The 18,457-nt window shown below is 42.2% G+C and overlaps 1 protein-coding gene across 5 annotated transcripts in view; it reads left to right on the forward strand.

The window, feature by feature from the left end:
- DIP2C (disco interacting protein 2 homolog C) overlaps window positions 1-18,457 on the forward strand; it is a 371,845-nt gene that overhangs the window by 230,994 nt on the left and 122,394 nt on the right. For all 5 annotated transcript variants that reach the window (XM_063125734.1, XM_063125751.1, XM_063125743.1 and 2 more), the window contains 2 exons: window positions 6,271-6,381; window positions 17,007-17,132. In XM_063125734.1, the coding sequence (XP_062981804.1) occupies window positions 6,271-6,381; window positions 17,007-17,132 (237 nt within the window). The remainder of the gene's footprint in view (window positions 1-6,270; window positions 6,382-17,006; window positions 17,133-18,457) is intronic.

Here is an 18,457-nt window from a genome sequence, read left to right on the forward strand (position 1 = left end):
TGAAGAGGGTATTTCACCAGGTTCTCCATATATACAAATGACACCTGCTGAAATTCCCTTTTCTGTGCAACTGTTAAAGATGCAGGAGCCCTGTCCTCCTTTTCATAGGGTCACCCTAGCTTACACTTTTGTTCTCTTTTGATGGTTTTTTGTTCTCTTTTGATGGTTTCTTTGCTTTTGTGCTGTTTCTGCCTCCCCCCTCCATTCTGAAAGGCAGAAGTGCTTCTCCTAAGGCTTAGCTGGCAGAAAGAGTTTGAAGCTAAAATATGCGGATACTTTTGGTATTCTGGCCTTGCCCCTTTTTGCCTTGAACCGCAACCATCACTGGAATTCACCCGCCGAGAGCTTCTCTGACATGGGAGTTTGGCCTTTGGGCTGAAAGCAGTTTTAACAGCCCTGCCCTATGGGATGGGGATAGAAAACCTTCTTCCTCCAAACTACCTACCAAGCTTTACCTTCATTCATATAAATGTAGTCTAGTATTCAGGGCCCTTTGTACTGATCACATCAGGTTGAAGTCATCTGTATGTATAAAGTGACCCTACACACCATGTATTATCTGGCCTTGTAATGAAATGAATCGTGTTTCAGAAAAGCCAGCAACACCCCATCCACGGAACTGTGCAGGTTGCAGCATTCTGTGTGCCAAGTAGGTGAGCAATGTCTCTGTTTATGCCACCTTCTTGTTGATGGCAACACTTCACTGAGTTCTCACTGTTTAATATTCTGCAAGGGTTTTGCATCTCATACCAAAGTGTCTGCGTACTGCAAGGCTTAATATTTGGTGCTCTGCTTTCTCCTGGCAGAAGTGCCTAATAGCAGTTTGTATTCCAATTCCGCCGTTTTAAGAAAAATTGGGAGCGAGCCATGAAATTATATTTGTATCTCCCGTAAGTGGGGGGAAATTTATAGAAACGGCTTTTGGACTCAGTGACCTCTCTTGACCTTTAATGAAGGCGGCAAATTGAATTAGACATTTCCCATTTAGGGCTTTATGCCAGAAAAGTGTAAGTGTGTGTGTGTGTGTTTTAAAAACTGACCGTTGCAAGAAAAGGCACACAGGAAGAACCAATTCCAAGGAGAATGAAAACACATTTTGATCGGGCTGTTTTTGTAGCTGCAGTTTTACAGGGTTATAGGACTTCCTACAAAGGAGAAAAGTTCATTGGCATTTTGTGTGTGTATTATTATTATTATTATTATTATTATTATTATTATTTCTTACCCGCCTCTCCCTCTGGATCGAGGCGGGGTACAACACAAATGCAAAACACCATAAAATACATATAATTGATTAAAAACATATAAAACTAATACATTATTAAAAGCCAGCACATTATTAAAAGCCGTCTTAAAATTTAACTGGGTAGACCTGCCAGACGAGATCAGTAATATTGTGTAATATTGGCATACCTTCCTACATTTTCTAATTGAAAATAGGGACACAGACATAACAAGAAAGAGAGATGTTGGAGCGATGATGCAGAACAGTGGCTGGTCCACTGCGTCCCAGCTCATAGTTTACCAGTCCACCTCAACTGACTTTCCACCCACCCTTGTGTTATATAAAGATTATGTTTTCCTAGTATACTTCTAACCAAGAGAATAAGCTCCCCCTCTGCTATTGCAGTATAAATTAAAACGTCTTAAAGGCAAGTAGAAAAGTGTCCAGCAATGTAAAATACATAGGAGGGTGTGGTGATTCAGATAGTAATCCCTAATGTAAAACTGGGGGTGTTAAATGTGTCCCTTTTTCACCTGTGAAATGTTGAAGGGTGTGAACTACCTCTGTTTCAATAAGCGGAGTTGGGTTTTTTTGGTTCCCTGTGGTTCATATCACCATAGTATCTAATTTGTAGACCTAAAATAGAGCTGTCGCCTGCTCCTAGCACAAGCACATGATGCTGTTCAGAAAGAGCTGCTGAACTGATTATTTCAATTAGCTTATATTTATTTTTAACCATTTTCCAGAGTGATGCACAGCCCATAATCCATCCTTCATATCCTTGCTTGCTTGCTTTTGGACGACGTGTGCTCTGAATGCTTTTTTTTCTGGAATTGACACGACGAGAAATAAAAATTCTCCATTAACGTCCTTCCCCTTCAGTCATGTATATAAGGATTCATCTTTCCATTTTGGAATCAGAGACAGTAACATCTGGAGATAGCAGATGGGGTTCATTGAGCTAAAAAGCCAGGAAAACTTTGCTTTGGAAAGGCTCAGTGGGTAGAGGTTCGATTTCATGCACAAAATCAACACAAGTGCCTGGTGACTCTGTAGCATGTTTCATAACTCACTTTCTTGTTTTTTGTTGTTGTTTATTCGTTCAGTCGTTTCCGACTCTTCGTGACTTCATGGACCAGCCCACGCCAGAGCTTTCTGTCGGCTGTCGCCACCCCTAGCTCCCCCAAGGTCAAGTCTGTCACCTCCAGAATATCATCCATCCATCTTGCCCTTGGTCTTCCTTTTGCCTTGCACTTTCCCTAGCATCAGCCTCTTCTCCAGGGTATCCTGTCTTCTCATTATGTGACCAAAGTACTTCAGTTTTGCCTTTAATACCATTCCCTCAAGTGAGCAGTCTGGCTTTATTTCCTGGGGTATGGACTGGTTTGATCTTCTTGCAGTCCAAGGCACTCTCAGAATTTTCCTCCAACACCACAGTTCAAAAGCATCTATCTTCCTTCACTCAGCTTTTCTTATGGTCCAGCTCTCGCAGCCATAGGTTACTACGGGGAATACCATTGCTTTAACTATGCGGACCTTTGTTGTCAGTGTGGTGTCTCTGCTCTTAACTATTTTATCAAGATTTGTCATTGCTCTCCTCCCAAGAAGTAAACGTCTTCTGATTTCCTGGCTGCAGTCAGCGTCTGCAGTAATCTTTGCGCCCAGAAATACAAAGTCTGTCACTGCCTCCACGTTTTCTCCCTCTATTTGCCAGTTATCAATCAAGCTGGTTGCCATAATCTTGGTTTTTTTGAGGTTTAACTGCAACCCAGCTTTTGCACTTTCTTCTTTCACCTTTGTCATAAGGCTCCTCCGCTCCTCCTCGCTTTCAGCCATCAAAGTAGTGTCATCTGCATTTTTTCCTGCGATTTTAACTCCAGCCTTGGATTCATCAAGCCCAGCACGTCGCATGATGTGTTCTGCATACAAGTTGAATAGGTAAGGTGAGAGTATACAACCCTGCTGTACTCCTTTCCCAATCTTAAACCAGTCCGTTGTTCCGTGGTCTGTTCTTACCGTTGCTGCTTTTTCATTATACAGATTCCTCAGGAGGCAGACAAGATGACTTGGTATCCCCATACCACCAAGAACTTGCCGCAGTTTGTTATGATCCACACAGTCAAAGGCTTTAGAATAGTCAATAAAACAGAAATAGATGTTTTTCTGGAACTCCCTGGCTTTCTCCATTATCCAGCGGATATTGGCAATTTGGTCTCTAGTTCCTCTGCCTTTTCTAAACCCAGCTTGTACATCTGGCAATTCTCGCTCCATGAATTGCTGGAGTCTACCTTGCAGGATCTTGAGCATTACCTTGCTGGCATGTGAAATAAGTGCCACTGTCCGATAGTTTGAACATTCTTTAGTGTTTCCCTTTTTTGGTATGGGGATATAAGTTGATTTTTTCCAGTCTGATGGCCATTCTTGTGTTTTCCAAATTTGCTGGCATATGGCATGCATCACCTTGACAGCATCATCTTGCAATATTTTAAACAGTTCAGCTGGGATACCGTCGTCTCCTGCTGCCTTGTTATTAGCAATGCTTCTTAAGGCCCATTCAACCTCACTCTTCAGGATGTCTGGCTCTAACTCACTGACCACACCATCTGAGCTATCCCCGATATTATTATCCTTCCTATACAGATCTTCCGTATATTCTTGCCACCTTTTCTTGATCTCTTCTGTTTCTGTTAGGTCCTTGCCATCTTAGTTTTTGATCATACCCATTTTTGCCTGGAATTTACCTCCAATGTTTCTAATTTTCTGGAAGAGGTCTCTTGTCCTTCCTATTCTATTGTCTTCTTCTACTTCCGCGCATTGCTTGTTTAAAAATAATTCCTTATCTCTTCTGGCTAACCTTTGGAATTTTGCATTCAATTGGGCATATCTCCCCCTATCACTGTTGTCTTTTGCTTTCCTTCTTTCTTGGGCTACTTCCAGTGTCTCAGCAGACAGCCACCTTGCCTTCTTGGTTTTCTTTTTCTTTGGGACGTTTTTTGTTGCCACCTCTTGGACAATGTTGCGAACTTCTGTCCATAGTTCTTCCGGGACCCTATCTACTAAATCTAGTCCCTTAAATCTATTCTTAACTTCCACTGCATATTCATTAGGAATATTAGTGAGTTCATATCTAACTGATCTGTGGGTCTTCCCTATTCTCTTTAGTTTGATTCTAAATTGTGCAATAAGAAGTTCATGATCTGAACTACAGTCAGCTCCAAGTCTTGTTTTTACTGTCTGTATAGATGTCCGCCACCTTTGGCTGCAAAGGATGTAGTCAATCTGATTTTGATGTCAGCCATCTGGTGAAGTCCATGTATAAAGCCGTCTTTTCAGTTGTTGGAAGAGAGTGTTTGTTATGCACAGTGACTTGTCCTGGCAGAATTCTATCAGCCTATGTCCCGCTTCATTTTGTTCTCCTAGACCATGCTTACCTGTAATTCCAGATGTCATTTGACTGCCCACCTTAGCGTTCCAGTCTCCTGTAACGAAAATAACATCTCTTTTTGGTGTATTATCCAATAGGTGCTGCAGATCCTCATAGAACTGATCTACTTCTGCTTCTTCAGCATCTGTGGTTGGGGCATATATTTGGATCACTGTGATGTTAAATGGCTTACCCTGAATTCGAATTGAGATCATTCTATCATTTTTTGGATTGTATCCAAGCACTGCTTTAGCCACTTTATTATTAATTATGAAGGCTACTCCATTTCTTCTGTGATCCTCTTGTTCACAGTAGTAGATCTGGTGGTGATCTGATGTGAAGTGGCCCATTCCAGTCCATTTCAGTTCACTGACACCCAATATATCTATATTTAATCTTGACATCTCACCAATAACCACATCCAATTTGCCCTGGCTCATAGATCTTACATTCCAGGTTCCTATAGTGTGTTGATCTTTAGAACATCGGATTTGTCGTTCACCATCAGCACTATCGGCCGCTAGCCGTCCTTTCGGCTTTGAGCTAGCTGTGTCATCACATCTGGGGCTAGTTGAACTTATCCTCTGTTCCTCCCCAGTAGCATTTTGACCATCTTCCGACCTGGGGGTCCCATCTTCCGATGGTATACCGACATATCTCTGGTTGTACTGATCCATTTAGTTTTCACGGCAAGAATACTGGGGTGGATCCCTTCCCCAGGGATCGTATTTAGTCTGACCTCTCTACCATGACCTTCCCGTCTTGGGTGTCCCTTCACGGTTTAGCTCATGGCATCCTTGAGGTGCTCAAGCTCCAGCATCTGGATTTGCTTGACCTGCCGCCCAATCCCATGGGAATTTACAAAAGTCTGCTACTGCACCATCATGTGTAGGATGCAAGCTAAGTGAAACCAATGTTCTGTTTGGCCATAAGAAAACATGCTGCATTATACAATTTTCAGTTAACATGCATGACTTCCACCAGTGCAAAGTGGGCCCTGTAGTCCTTTTGAGGATTGCACGTAGTGCTGTTTTGCTATTCTCCCCCTGCCAGACCTCTTCCCTATCTGCTTCTGGTTCAGGCAAGCCCTTGCTAGAGTGATGATGACCACATGGCTGAACTCTCCTGTGTTTTTGCATTGGGACAATATCTTGGGTGCTTTGGTGTAGTACAGCAGTTTGTGATGTTTATCCTGGTGTGTGCATCATTGCATCTGACCATATCTACTCTTGACTTCACATAGTAAACCATAGGATCTGGCATTAACAACCTATGTTTTATTTTACAGTCATGCTAGCATTGTGCTCTCTGCATCTTAACTTACTCAGATATTTGCTTATGGGCATTGTACACCAGCTCCAGAATCAGTTCGAATAAGGGGGTCCTGCATCAATGCTACTAGTTGAAGTAGATGACCTTCAGGACCTATCCCCAGAATCGAAAACTTCAAATACCAGGAGTATTTTTTTTATCAGAAGAGACAATGTAATAGTTCATCATTTAGTTTGCATTGTCCTCGAGGAAGGCAGGTTGTATGTATAGGTGTATATATCACATAATTCTGTAACCTAATGCAACGAAGTCTGATTTATTTTTTCCCTCCTCCCTCCTACAAATTCAGGAGTGGATCAAGCACTGCCACAAGAACGCCGAACCCCTGTTACTCCTTCCTCCTCCTCTCGATACCACCGCCGCAGGTCTTCAGGGTCGCGTGATGAGCGCTATCGGTCAGGTATGTGGAAAAGAAAAAGTAAAAAAAAAAAAACAACAACCACAAATTGGATGAGAGAGGGCCTTTCTAGTTAAGCATTTGAATGGGATTCCATCTGCATTCATCTTTAACCTCAGGTGGAGAAAAAAAAAGTACTTTCAACATTCCTGCTATTTCCAATGCTTAGAGAAGAGTGTTGATGACTGGCAGGCAGGCCAGAAAAAAAGTTGGTGAACCCTGGCAGAGGAACGGACCTCCCAGTTGACCTGCCTTGTACGTTTTACCCAGAAGGAAAGAACCAATAACCGCATCCAAATTAATCCCTGTGCTCTGGGTGGGACTCTTTTTCACAGGGATTGATTGTTAATGGCATTAGCGCATCAATTTCTGTGGCATCACCAGCCACCTCGCTACTTGATAACAGCAGGCTAATGACACTGAAGACACAAGAGGCTACAAATCCTATAATTCAGCCTCTTTGATCATTGCACATTAACTGCGTTATCACCTGTCACTACCAATTAGCACATGTCCTCATCCTGTTGCTAATAGGCACTTGGCACCAACATTAATTATATAGTCATAATACCTAAAAACTGAGCATTTCCAGCAATTCTTACTAAATATGTCCTCAGTTTCTCTAGCAAGTGATGGCTGACAGCCTATTAAGATCATATGTGTGTTTTAGTTACCAGTAATAAATATAAAAGTCCAATTATTACTTATATTTGGGGGATAGCACACCTCAATTCATCATTAAGAAATAAAAAAAAGCCTGGTATTACTATCATCTACCAACTTCAAGCTTTCAACATGTATAAGTTGCTTGTACATTCTGTTACTTGAAAGCACCAAATTGAGGGGGCCATTGAATAGGTATCCAGAGGGGGATCCAGACGCAGTGGGAACGGCCCTCCAGCTGCTCTGCCACCATGCCAAAGAACCACTGCCTCCAAGAGAGCACAATTGCTCCTGGCAGCAGGAATGAAAAGGAATCGCTCTGCTGGGAGCCTCTCTCCGAGGAGTAGAGCATCAGTGTCTACAGTGTTTAATAAATAAATGAATAAAAATAATGTCCTTTATGATTGAGTATTCAGTAAAGGTTTGCCTTTAAAAAAAATTGCTGGGTGCACAACCTAATGAAATGTGCTTGGCACACCTAGGGTTAGGATTTGGCATGACAACACCAGGCTCTCCTCATTTTCCATTGTGCCATGCAGCTTCCAAGTCCTCCTCCCTATGGAATCTTGGGTGACCATATGAAAAGGAGGACTGGGCTCCTGTATCTTTAACCGTTGCATAGAAAAGGGAATTTCAGCAGGTGTCATTTGTATATATGGAGAACCTGGTGAAATACCCTCTTCATCACAACTGTTAAAGCTGCAGGAGCTATACTAGAGTGACCAGATTTAAAAGAGGGCAGGGCACCTGCAGCTTTAACTGTTGTGATGAAGAGGGAATTTCACCAGGTTCTCCATATATACAAATGACACCTGCTGAAATTCCCTTTTCAATACAACTTTTAAAGATACAGGAGCCCTGTCCTCCTTTTCATATGGTATGGAACCCTCACTGCCCAGCTGCCACTGCTGAGTGGCTGAAGTGGAGAGGAGTAGTCCTCCTTCTGCCACCTCTTTCCACTGTGTGTAGTTCTTTCGTACCCTGGTCTTCAGATATGGAGAGCCACATTGTACATTAATAATATCATTGATTCATTGGTGGAAACCAATTTTAATTAGTAGAGTTTTGTGAGTCAGGGGTACACTTCCTTATCTTTTCAGACTATTTTAATTGCAATGGATTTCTGTAATGGGGAATGAAGGGGGGAAATGTTAAATATGGCCTTTTATTCAAACACTGGATGTTAGAAATAAGGTGGAAATCATCTTACACTTCTTCAATATCTCAAAAAAGATATTGAGATTTGCCAATATCTAAAATAGTTTACATTTGATTGGTTAAAAGGCAGATGGTTAATTAACTAAAATTTATTTAATGGGATGATAACCCTGGGAATACGCCAGCAGCATTGGTGGGAAAGGGATTTCCTTGTCAGAAAGCCAAAATGGGTTAAATCTCCTTTGGTCTTATAGAACACACAGGACCAGCACCTATCAGAGATAATTTCATGAATCCCCTAAAATGCAGACAGTTGAACTTGACTTTGGAGATCCTATCAAGCTCTGATGTATTTCTGTGAAAAGATAAATTAAGATGCAGTGACCTAATAGACTTAGTAGAATTTATCCAAGGACAGATTGCCAACAGATCTAATTGGGTTGATATTTATCAGATGTATTGTGCCTCTTCTAAGATTAAAAGGGACTGGATGCTAATATTTATTTTTTATTTGTATTTCATCTTCCTGCCAAAAATGGTGGAATAATTCTTGCAGAGACCAAGAACATCACAGGGATATGCGTTACCTTTGGGTCCTATTATTGTTTTATTTGGATATGCTAAGGATATTGTGAGTTCTTACTATACTGAAATGGTAATGAATCTTTTAACCGCAGCACATGCGATTATAAGTAACAGATGGGAAAAGTTTTACCCTCCATCAGTTGCTTGAAAATATGGGATGTGGCATATATGGTCAAACTCACCAGGAGGGGAGGTAACGAACAGGCCTGTTTATTGTAAAATGGGTCCCATTTGTGATGTATTGGAATGATAAAGTTTGAGATGTGATACGTTATTTATTGTTAGTTCCTAATATGATTTGTTTTACATTTTATTTGCTGCTGGTAGATTGTTAATTAGCTTGTTTATCCTTCCCTGATTTTAGAACGTTACTTGATAGGATAATTTATTAACATTGTAATATTAAGCTTCATGAAAGTATGAATAATAGCTGCCGACACACATTTTCACTGATTACATTAAAGTCAACCCCCTGGCAGGCCATAATATATAGGATCCAGGCTGAAATCAGCTTGAAGGCTTATAGCAGCCTTCCCCAACCTGGGGCTTTCCATATGTGTTGGACTGCAACTTGCATCATCCACCAGCCAGCATGACCAATTAACATGCTTGGTGGTGGATGATGGGAGTTGCAGTCCAACACATCTAGAAAGCCCTAGGTTGAGGAATGCTGGCTTACAAGTTGTGCAGGTCTGGTTTAGAATTATACGGTCATTAAAAAAAAAAAAGGGAGGTAGTGCTAACTAAGACTGCAGCTCTATACACACTCACCTGGGAGCTTGCTGAGAGTTTCTTTCCAAGTCAATAGGATCAGGCGGCATGATTATGTTAATTGATGCATTTGCATTCCACCTTCATAGAATCATACAATAGCAGAGTTGGAAGGGGCCTATAAGGCCATTGAGTCCAACCCCCTGCTCAATGCAGGAATCCAACCTAAAGCATACCTGACAGATGGTTGTCCAGTTGCCTCTTGAATGCCTCCAGTGTGGGAGAGCCCACAACCTCCCTAGGTAACTGATTCCATTGTCGTACTGCTCTAACAGTCAGGAAGTTTTTGTCCAGCTGGAATCTGGCTTCCTTTAACTTGAGCCCATTATTCTGTGTCCTGCACTCTGGGAGGATCGAGAAGAGATCCTGGCCCTCCTCTGCGCGACAACTTTTCAAGTACTTGAAGAGTACTATCATGTCTCCCCTCAATCTTCTCTTCTCCAGGCTAAACATGCCCAGTTCTTTCAGTCTCTCCTCATAGGGCTTTGTTTCCAGACCCCTGATCAACCTTGATTGCATTTATAGAAAGGCAAGATGGGAATTGTTCCAAAATAAATGAACATTACATTTCTCTTCCAAGGCCTTGGGGCTCTATACATGGGTTATCCCATCATTATGGCAGTGATACAAATTCAGTTGAAAGAACATAACTTTGCCCAGGCCACCCAAGGAGTTTCATGGCTGGGTGGGGATTTGAACCCAGTCAAAGCCCAACTTGCAGTTCATTACCCCACATCCGTTTACATGACGGATTAGTTTGCATCATGTGCGGCCCTTCAGATGTTGCTGGGTTGCAGCTCCCATCGCCCCTTACCATGGGACATGCTGGCTGGGGCTGATGGGAATCAAAGTCCAATGACATCTGGAGGGGCAAAGGTTCCCCACCCCTGGTTTAACACGGCACACCGGATTAATTGTTATGAATTTGCACTTTTAGCTAAAGCAGAAAATGAGTAGAAGAGCCAAGCAATAGGCTTCTTTCCCTTGTGGTCACATGAAATGCTTCGTAAGGAGGTTGAAAGAATCTTGGCCTACTAACATGGAAACTTTAAATATTTACTAGGTAACACTCGATTGTACTGAGAAAGGCATGCAGTGCTGTGAGCCAAGGTGGAAGTAATAAATCACCTTCGGGCTACAGCACATTAGGCTTTTTCTGTTCTAACCATGCTCCTATGATCAAGGTATGGAAGTCTGTGTGCCTGCCTTTTCTGGAAAGAGGGGGAAATCTTAGTATTTTTAGTATGCCAGCAAGGACAGGAAGACTCATTTCATACTTAAAGGGAGCAAGTCCCGTTTCCTCCAGGAAGCTGGAAAGATGCAGATTTGCAGGGCTGTTCTGGTCCGAGGGAATGGGTCCCAACAGTTGTCAGTGTACTTCAATACCACTATAAAGTAGTAGTGTGGCTCCTGTCTTTATATACCGCTTTCATACCACTTTCATAGTGGAATATCTGCTTGGTGTAGATGAGCCCTTAGACTGTTCACTCAAATCCCTGCTCAGCATAAAGCTTACCCTGGCCTTGGACTAGTCACAATCTCCCATGTGACCTATCTCGCTAGGTTGTCAGGAGGATAAAATGGGGTGGGGTGGGGCAGAATCGTAATTGTACTAATCTGGTAGCATCACGTCAAGTTTGGCCCTAAATTTTACTATTTCATTATCAGGCCACCCAGGAGGAATACCTGACAGGTTGAATAATGAATCTTGCACGGACGGCCTGACTGCAAGTCAAGCAATTAGCCTTCCCAATCGTGTCACTTCATTTTGCACCGTTTATATTGATTCTCTAAGAATAACAAGAAGCACAAATTGAATCCAACGTATGAGCCAGCCAGTCTTGAAGGGAAGAAGATCAAAGGAAAGGAAATGGAAGGTTAAATATGGGCTAGTAAAGAACGAAGTGGGATGGTTTTATTCAGGGCTTCATATTTTTATTGTGGGATTTCTTTGAGACGAGAGACCCTAAGAGAAACAGAACAGTTCCCCTAAACGCATTTTAAAATAGAACGACACCTTCAAAGAAACAGCTACACCGTTCGCAGGAGCAGCAAAATCCAATCTGAACCAGAGCAGCAGATATAATTGCTTTAAACAACAATTCAAACTCCAAAAACTGGAAATGCTTTCTAACAATTAGCAAGGGGCTACATAAAAGAAAATAAGCAGCTGTTATGGCATTACTATGCACCAGTTCTATAGGCCTTTGTAGTCCGCATTTCTAAGCGTGTTTACTAGGAAGTGAAATTCAATTTGACTTCCAAGGAAACAAGCCTTTGGAGATGGGCGTTACTGCTTTGCTAATAAAAATCGTCACGACAAAACTTCTGAAGGTAAAGCATTAACATTCCCATTTTATCCACATGGGACTGGAGAGAAAAGAATCGTGACTTCTCCCAGCTACAGTATGTAGACAAGCCTGTCTGAACCTGGTGTTTTGGACTACAACTCCCACCATCCTCCAGCCAGCATGGGGTTGTAGTCCTACACATCTGGAGGGCCCCAAGTTGGGGAAGGCTGGCATTGGCCCATATACAGTATAACCCTACTCGGAGGGGTCCGCCCCCCCCCCCCAAAGGCTCCTGAGAAACACCATTACAGCCACAGAACGATAAAAGACATTTAAGTGAAAGGACAGAACATAGTAAGGATTGCCATAGTGGGAACCCAGGAACTCATAGTGCAATTCTCTGCACATGTTTACTGCCATGGCATTGCAATCTAAACTTAACAACATTTCAGGCTGTAAATGCAAGCGAATGATTTCAGTAATATATTTGTCTGCCTGTAGTAACATTATAAAGAAGACATTATGGTCTTTTACATCTTTTACATGGATGTTTGCAGAGCTCAGTGGAGATTTCTTCTAAGTAAACGTGCATAGGATTTCAACATGTAGCTCAAGCTTATGCAGACCTGATCTGAAGAGAGTAAGCATACACTTAGAGCCTTGCGGCCTGATCCTGTACCTGTTCACTCAGAAGTAAGCTGCACTGAGTTCAGTGCAAGGGCTTAGGCAGCAATCCTATGGACATTTTCCAGGAGAGTAAGTCTAGTTGCACTCAGGGACACTTCTGACTTAACATCCCAAGGATCAGGCTGCATGTTATATCTAAGGATATAATATCCTTAGAACCAGAGCATAAAAATGATCTCCTAAACCAGCCTGGTGCCCTACTGATGTTGTGGGATCTGATTCCCATCAATCCCAGCCAGCATAGCCCATGGCCAGGAATCCTGGGAGTTGTAGCCCACAACATCTGGATGGCACCACATTGGGAAAGGCTGCCTCAACCATTTACACCAGGGGTGAGCAACCTATCGTCTTCCAAATATCTTGGACTAAAACTCCCATTGTCCATAATCATCATAGCCAATAGTGCGGGATAATGGGAGCTATAGGCTAAACATCTTGAGGGACACAAATTGCCACCCCTTGATATATAGTCAATGGGCTCAACAGAATGGTCATTGATCGGGTTCACACAACATGACAACCACCATGGGCAGCCAGCTGTGGTGAATTGTGTCATCCGAATTGGGGAGTTTTCCATTGGGTAGCTTGGGTTTCGCAAACAAACCACACTGAGAACTCATGACTTCTTGTAGGGTTGCAGAAAAGAGCAACTGAAATAATTAAGGTGCTGGAGCATCTCCCCAATGAGTGAAGGTTACAACAACAGCTGGAATTGCTTAGCTTGGAAAAAAGGAGGCTCAGAGGAGACATGATAGAGGTGTATAAAATCATGCATGGTGTGGACAACATGGATAGGGAGACATTATTCTCCATCTCCCATAATACCAGAACCCAAAGGGGTCATCCCATGAAGCTGATTGGTGGGAGATTTGGGACAGATGAAAGGAAGTACTTCTTCACACAGCGCATAGTTAAAGTATAGAATTTGCTACCACAAGACCTAGTGATGTCCCCTAATTTGGATGGCTTTAAAAAGGAGTTGAATAAATTCCTAGAGGAGAAAGCTATCAATGGTTACTAGTCCTGATGGCTATGTGCTACCTTCAATATTTGAGGCATTAAGCCTATAAACACCAGTTGCTGGGGAACATGGGCAGGAGGGTGCCCTTCACCATGTCCTGTTTGTGCTTTCCTGGCAGCTGGTAGGCCACTGTGTGAACAGAGTGCTGGACTAGATGTACCCTTGGTGTGATCCAGCAGGGCTCTTCTTATCTTAGTGCCCACGATGGCATCTGAACCCAGGAGAACAATTTTATTGTGGGTTGCTATGATCAGCCACAGAGCCGCTTGGCAAGAGTGGCAAAGAAGCCCATGCCACTCATTATTTGCGATTGGAAGGACTGTCACTTGTTCCCCAGCTTCTTACATTTATTTTCAGTGCATCAAAATGTACAATTGGGGTTAATAATAATAATAATAATAATAATAATAATAATAATAATAATAATAATAATATGTTGATCTTTCACAAGTGCATATTTACGGCTGTCCAATATGTCCAATGCCTGTTGGCATTCTCTTCCCCTCCTTATTGTTTTATTATGATTTTATTAGATTGTAAGCCTATGCGGTAGGGCCTTGCTATTTACTGTTTTACTCTGTACAGCACCATGTACATTGATGGTGCTATATAAATAAATAATAATAATAATAATAAAAACAACAACACAGGCTTCAGAAATGGATTATCCAGATTCCTTCTTTTCCCCCCCCCCCCACCCTCCCCCACTTTTTCTTTCTCAAACGCTTCATGAATTTCATAAACTATTTCAATTGAGTAGAAGATATTTCTTTTCTGATATCCTCAGGTTGTTTGTGTTCCTACTTACAAAATACCCTAATTTTCAAACACAATGCTTCACATTATTCTTTGTTTCCACAGCCGGTTCTGAATTGGAAGTCAGATTAAGTTAAACAATGCAGATGGGGTTGTAATGCCAACATTTCTCTCCCCTCGCTCTTGCTCCGGCCTTCCGGGCAGAACACCTGCACTTCTGCAGCTGTGCAACAGGCTGAAATTCAATTTGGGGGACGTCTCTCCGGTGGGGAAAAAACTACACCTTTTGTATTTCTGCTTTTCAATGACACAGAAGGTTTACCAGAAAAAATGGGGAGCGCCCTTTATACAGGCACCTCACTTTTCACCCTTTTCATGGAGGATAAAGCTATCAGTGGGTACTACTCATGATGGCTATGTATTAGCTCCACTATCAGAGATATTATGCCTCTACAACTGGTTGCTAGGGAACATGAGCAGGAGGGTGTGTTTGCACTCACACCCTACTGTGGCCCTCTCATATGCATCTGGTTGTGAGATTTGTAGCTGCTTTTTGCTCTGTCTGATGACCTTGTTTCGCAAACTTAAACGGGTGTATCTGAGATTCACCAGATCAAGAGAGAATGCAACGGCTTTAAAGGACAGGCCCCACTCAGTGATAGATTTGCAAATCTTTACCAAGTCTTTTGGGCTTCAAGAATTAAAGTGGTTCCTGAAACTTCTCTCAAGCCAGGCAACACAATTATGGTATCAAAGTATACATATTTATTGCTTAAACAGTCTAAGAGAATAACTAGCTTTAGCTAAGATGCAGCAGATCACAAACATTCCTAAATACACACAGAAGTTATAATTTCTAGAAGTACAATGAAGATAGTAGCGAGTATATTGATAACATAGAAGACCTAAATTCAATCTCAATCTAACAGTCAATATCAAAGGTTCATATTTACCTAAATGGAGGGCACGGTGGGTGAAGCCAGCCTAAGCAACATATGGCAGGTTTCTCATTTTCTCAGGATCTCTCTCTCAAACTGATGAAACCCTGGCCTTGTGTGTTGTAGCGGCTGAAGTGTTGGACTAGGAGTCAGAAACCACTGGGTGACTTTGGGCCAGTCACAGACTCTCAGCCCAACCTACCTCACAGGGTGGTTGTTGTGAGGATAAAATGGAGAGGAGGATTATGTATGCCACTTTGGGTTCCTTGGAGAAAAAAAGGTGGGATATAAATGCAATAATAAAAATAAATAAATAAAACCCTCATGATGCCAATGACCTCATCCTTAACTTTGGGCCTGGTCATACCCCCATTCCCATTTTTCTCAATGTCACCATGTCTGCCACTGATACCAGTAACACCCAGATGGAGGTATCTCTGCTAAATTAAGCTACGTGCTGCTTCCAGTACCCGACCGACCCATTCATAGCAGCCTCCCTCCATTCCTATGAGTATATTCCATTATTCATAGTTATCTCGCAACACTATTATTATTATTATTATTATTATTATTATTATTATTTACTTATATAGCACCATCAATGTACATGGTGCTGTACAGATTACACAGTAAATAGCAAGACCCTGCCGCATAGGTTTACAATCTAATAAAGTTGTAGTAAACAATAAGGAGGGAAAGAGAATGCAAACAGGCACAGGGAAGTGTAAACAGGCACTGGGTAGGGTGAAGCTAAACAGTATAGAGTCAGAACAAACTCAATATTTAAAAGCTATAGGGAACAGAAAAGTTTTTAGCTGAGTTTTAAAAGCTGTGATTGAGTTTGTAGTTCTCAAGTGTTCTGGAAGAGCGTTCCAGGCGTAAGGGGCAGCAGAAGAAAAAGGACGAAGCCGAGTAAGGGAAGTAGAGAACTAGTTACACCTACAAGTACAGAACTAGTCACACCTACAAGATACAATAAATCCTTAACAATTCTACCCACTGCAATGCATATTCCGCTGCAGTTGGCCACTGTGGGAACAGACTCTAACATGGCTGTTCTTCTGTTCTTCTGTGTTCTTTGCCTTGACCCCAAACTAAACTGAACTTTTGATGTTTGCCGAGACAGTAGACCTGATTCAACAATGCTATGCAGTAATGCATTGTAAGTAAATGCATGGAAATTACCTCTGTTCTGCTCATCTGTCTTTCTTTTACTGCTTGAGCAACCCACCCACCCCCAACACAGTTTACAGTACAATAAAAATAAAACACAGTACAAATAAAAACCACAACCAACAAGGGCAGCAGCTAACACACAGCAGCAACAAATCAAAGTAAGAATTGGCAACCAAGGATGCCACAAAACGAAAGGTCTTAACCAGCCTGTGGAACGCCAGAAGGGATGGAGCCAGATACCAAGACTCTGGAAGAACTGAACAGTTCTTTGCACGTTAACTCTCAACTGTTTGCCTAGAATAGGCCATTGTTATCACTGGAACGTTTAACAAAGAAAGTGTATTTTGGATTGTAGCTTTAGCGCTCTTATAGGATGCATGTGTTTAGCTTTGCTCCAGCATTTGCCTTCCTGCTTTTCCCCCCTGTAAGAACCTCTGCAGAATTGGGTTCTTGCGTATGACTTGAAGTGTGCAGAAATATGTCTCCGACTCAGGCATTTACAAGGTCAGCTCTCTTGTAAAAGCTGTCTGTGTTTACGGTTTCTTCTGGAATTCCAAGCTGATATTTTGGTTTTAATTCTAGATGTTCATACAGAAGCCGTCCAGGCAGCTCTTGCGAAACATAAAGAAAGGAAGATGGCAGTGCCTATGCCATCCAAGCGACGTTCATTGGTGGTGCAAACGTCGATGGATGCCTACACACCTCCAGGTAAGAAGCTAATACTAAATGCACCACATTTAGATTTTAAGTGCTCTTTTTAAAATGACCCAGTTGAGTTTGTTAATTCTAAAATGACCCAACTTAGGCCTTAGCTAGACCTAAGGTTTATCCTGGGGTCGTCCCTGCCTGCTTCCGGGATATCCTGTGTGTCATTTACATGAACAGGGATGACCCCAGGATGATCCCGGGATAAACCTTAGGTCTAGCTAAGGCCTCAGTGTTTGTTAATTTTAAATTAATCAATGCATCTCAGTTCTCCACTTCAAAAGCTGGCTGATCCTGTACATGTTTACTTAGAAGTAAGTCCCTCCATGCTCAATGGGACTTACTTTTACTTGTAAGTGTAAAGAGGATTGCTGCCCAATTCAACCAGGATGTCCATTCCTCAACAGGGTACTGACTTGTTTCCACTGTTTTCTTTTTGCCTGTTGCTACAACAAAGCTATTCACCCATTTTGCTTCCACATTCGGTGTACCTAATACACTGATAGTCAATGCATTTATGTATTCAGCAGCAGGTCCCATCTGAATACAGATGAACCTGACTTCTGAATAAGGATCATATAACAGAACTTGCATCCTGACTTGATATGCACCTAGTAGATGGACTCCCTTCCTATTAAGGTCTGCAGATGGGGCATTGCTTTGAATCTATGGGAAATCATGTCTATGAGTGTGCAAAGCGGGGCTTCTTCTGCAATAGTGTAATGGTAAATTTTGAAGTGCAGGCATTCCTCATGACATTCCTCATAGCCACACCTCCAGGGAGTGTACAAAAGTGTGTTGATCTATATCCACAAAACAATTCCAGCAGTTTTCATGTCTATTAGAAGCAGGTCTTTTTTAAAAGCTGTTGGGTCTTAGTTGCCCATTCAAGACTAAAATCACTCCGAAATATTTTGCATTACAACAGGGATAGCTCACAATGACATACTGTTGCTGAGAAAATTCACTCTTGCCTCTGCGCCTTCTAATACCAGCACCCTTTCTAATAAAAAAGCACCTCTTGTCTCTGCGAGCCCTCGATCCACTACCCAACTGCTGTTCCATCGTGATGTTACACCTTTGTAATTTCCTTCCTAGGGAGGCCCATTGGACAACTCCTTTTAGCACAAGGCTAAAAAGTTCTTGCAACTGGAACGTCTTGAGGGAATGTGGTTAGATAAATCCCCACTTAATTCAGTGGGGGTTAACTCCCAAGTCACTGAGCCTTCAGGGCATCCTAAAAGAGACTTGGGAAGAGGAGAACAGTTAATCTCCTGTCATGTGCCAAGCCCCACTGGCTCATTCACCTGCCTTTTTTGCTTGGCAGA

This window comes from Elgaria multicarinata, chromosome 1 (genome assembly GCF_023053635.1).
Source record: "Elgaria multicarinata webbii isolate HBS135686 ecotype San Diego chromosome 1, rElgMul1.1.pri, whole genome shotgun sequence".
In the NCBI taxonomy this organism is placed as follows: domain Eukaryota; kingdom Metazoa; phylum Chordata; class Lepidosauria; order Squamata; family Anguidae; genus Elgaria; species Elgaria multicarinata.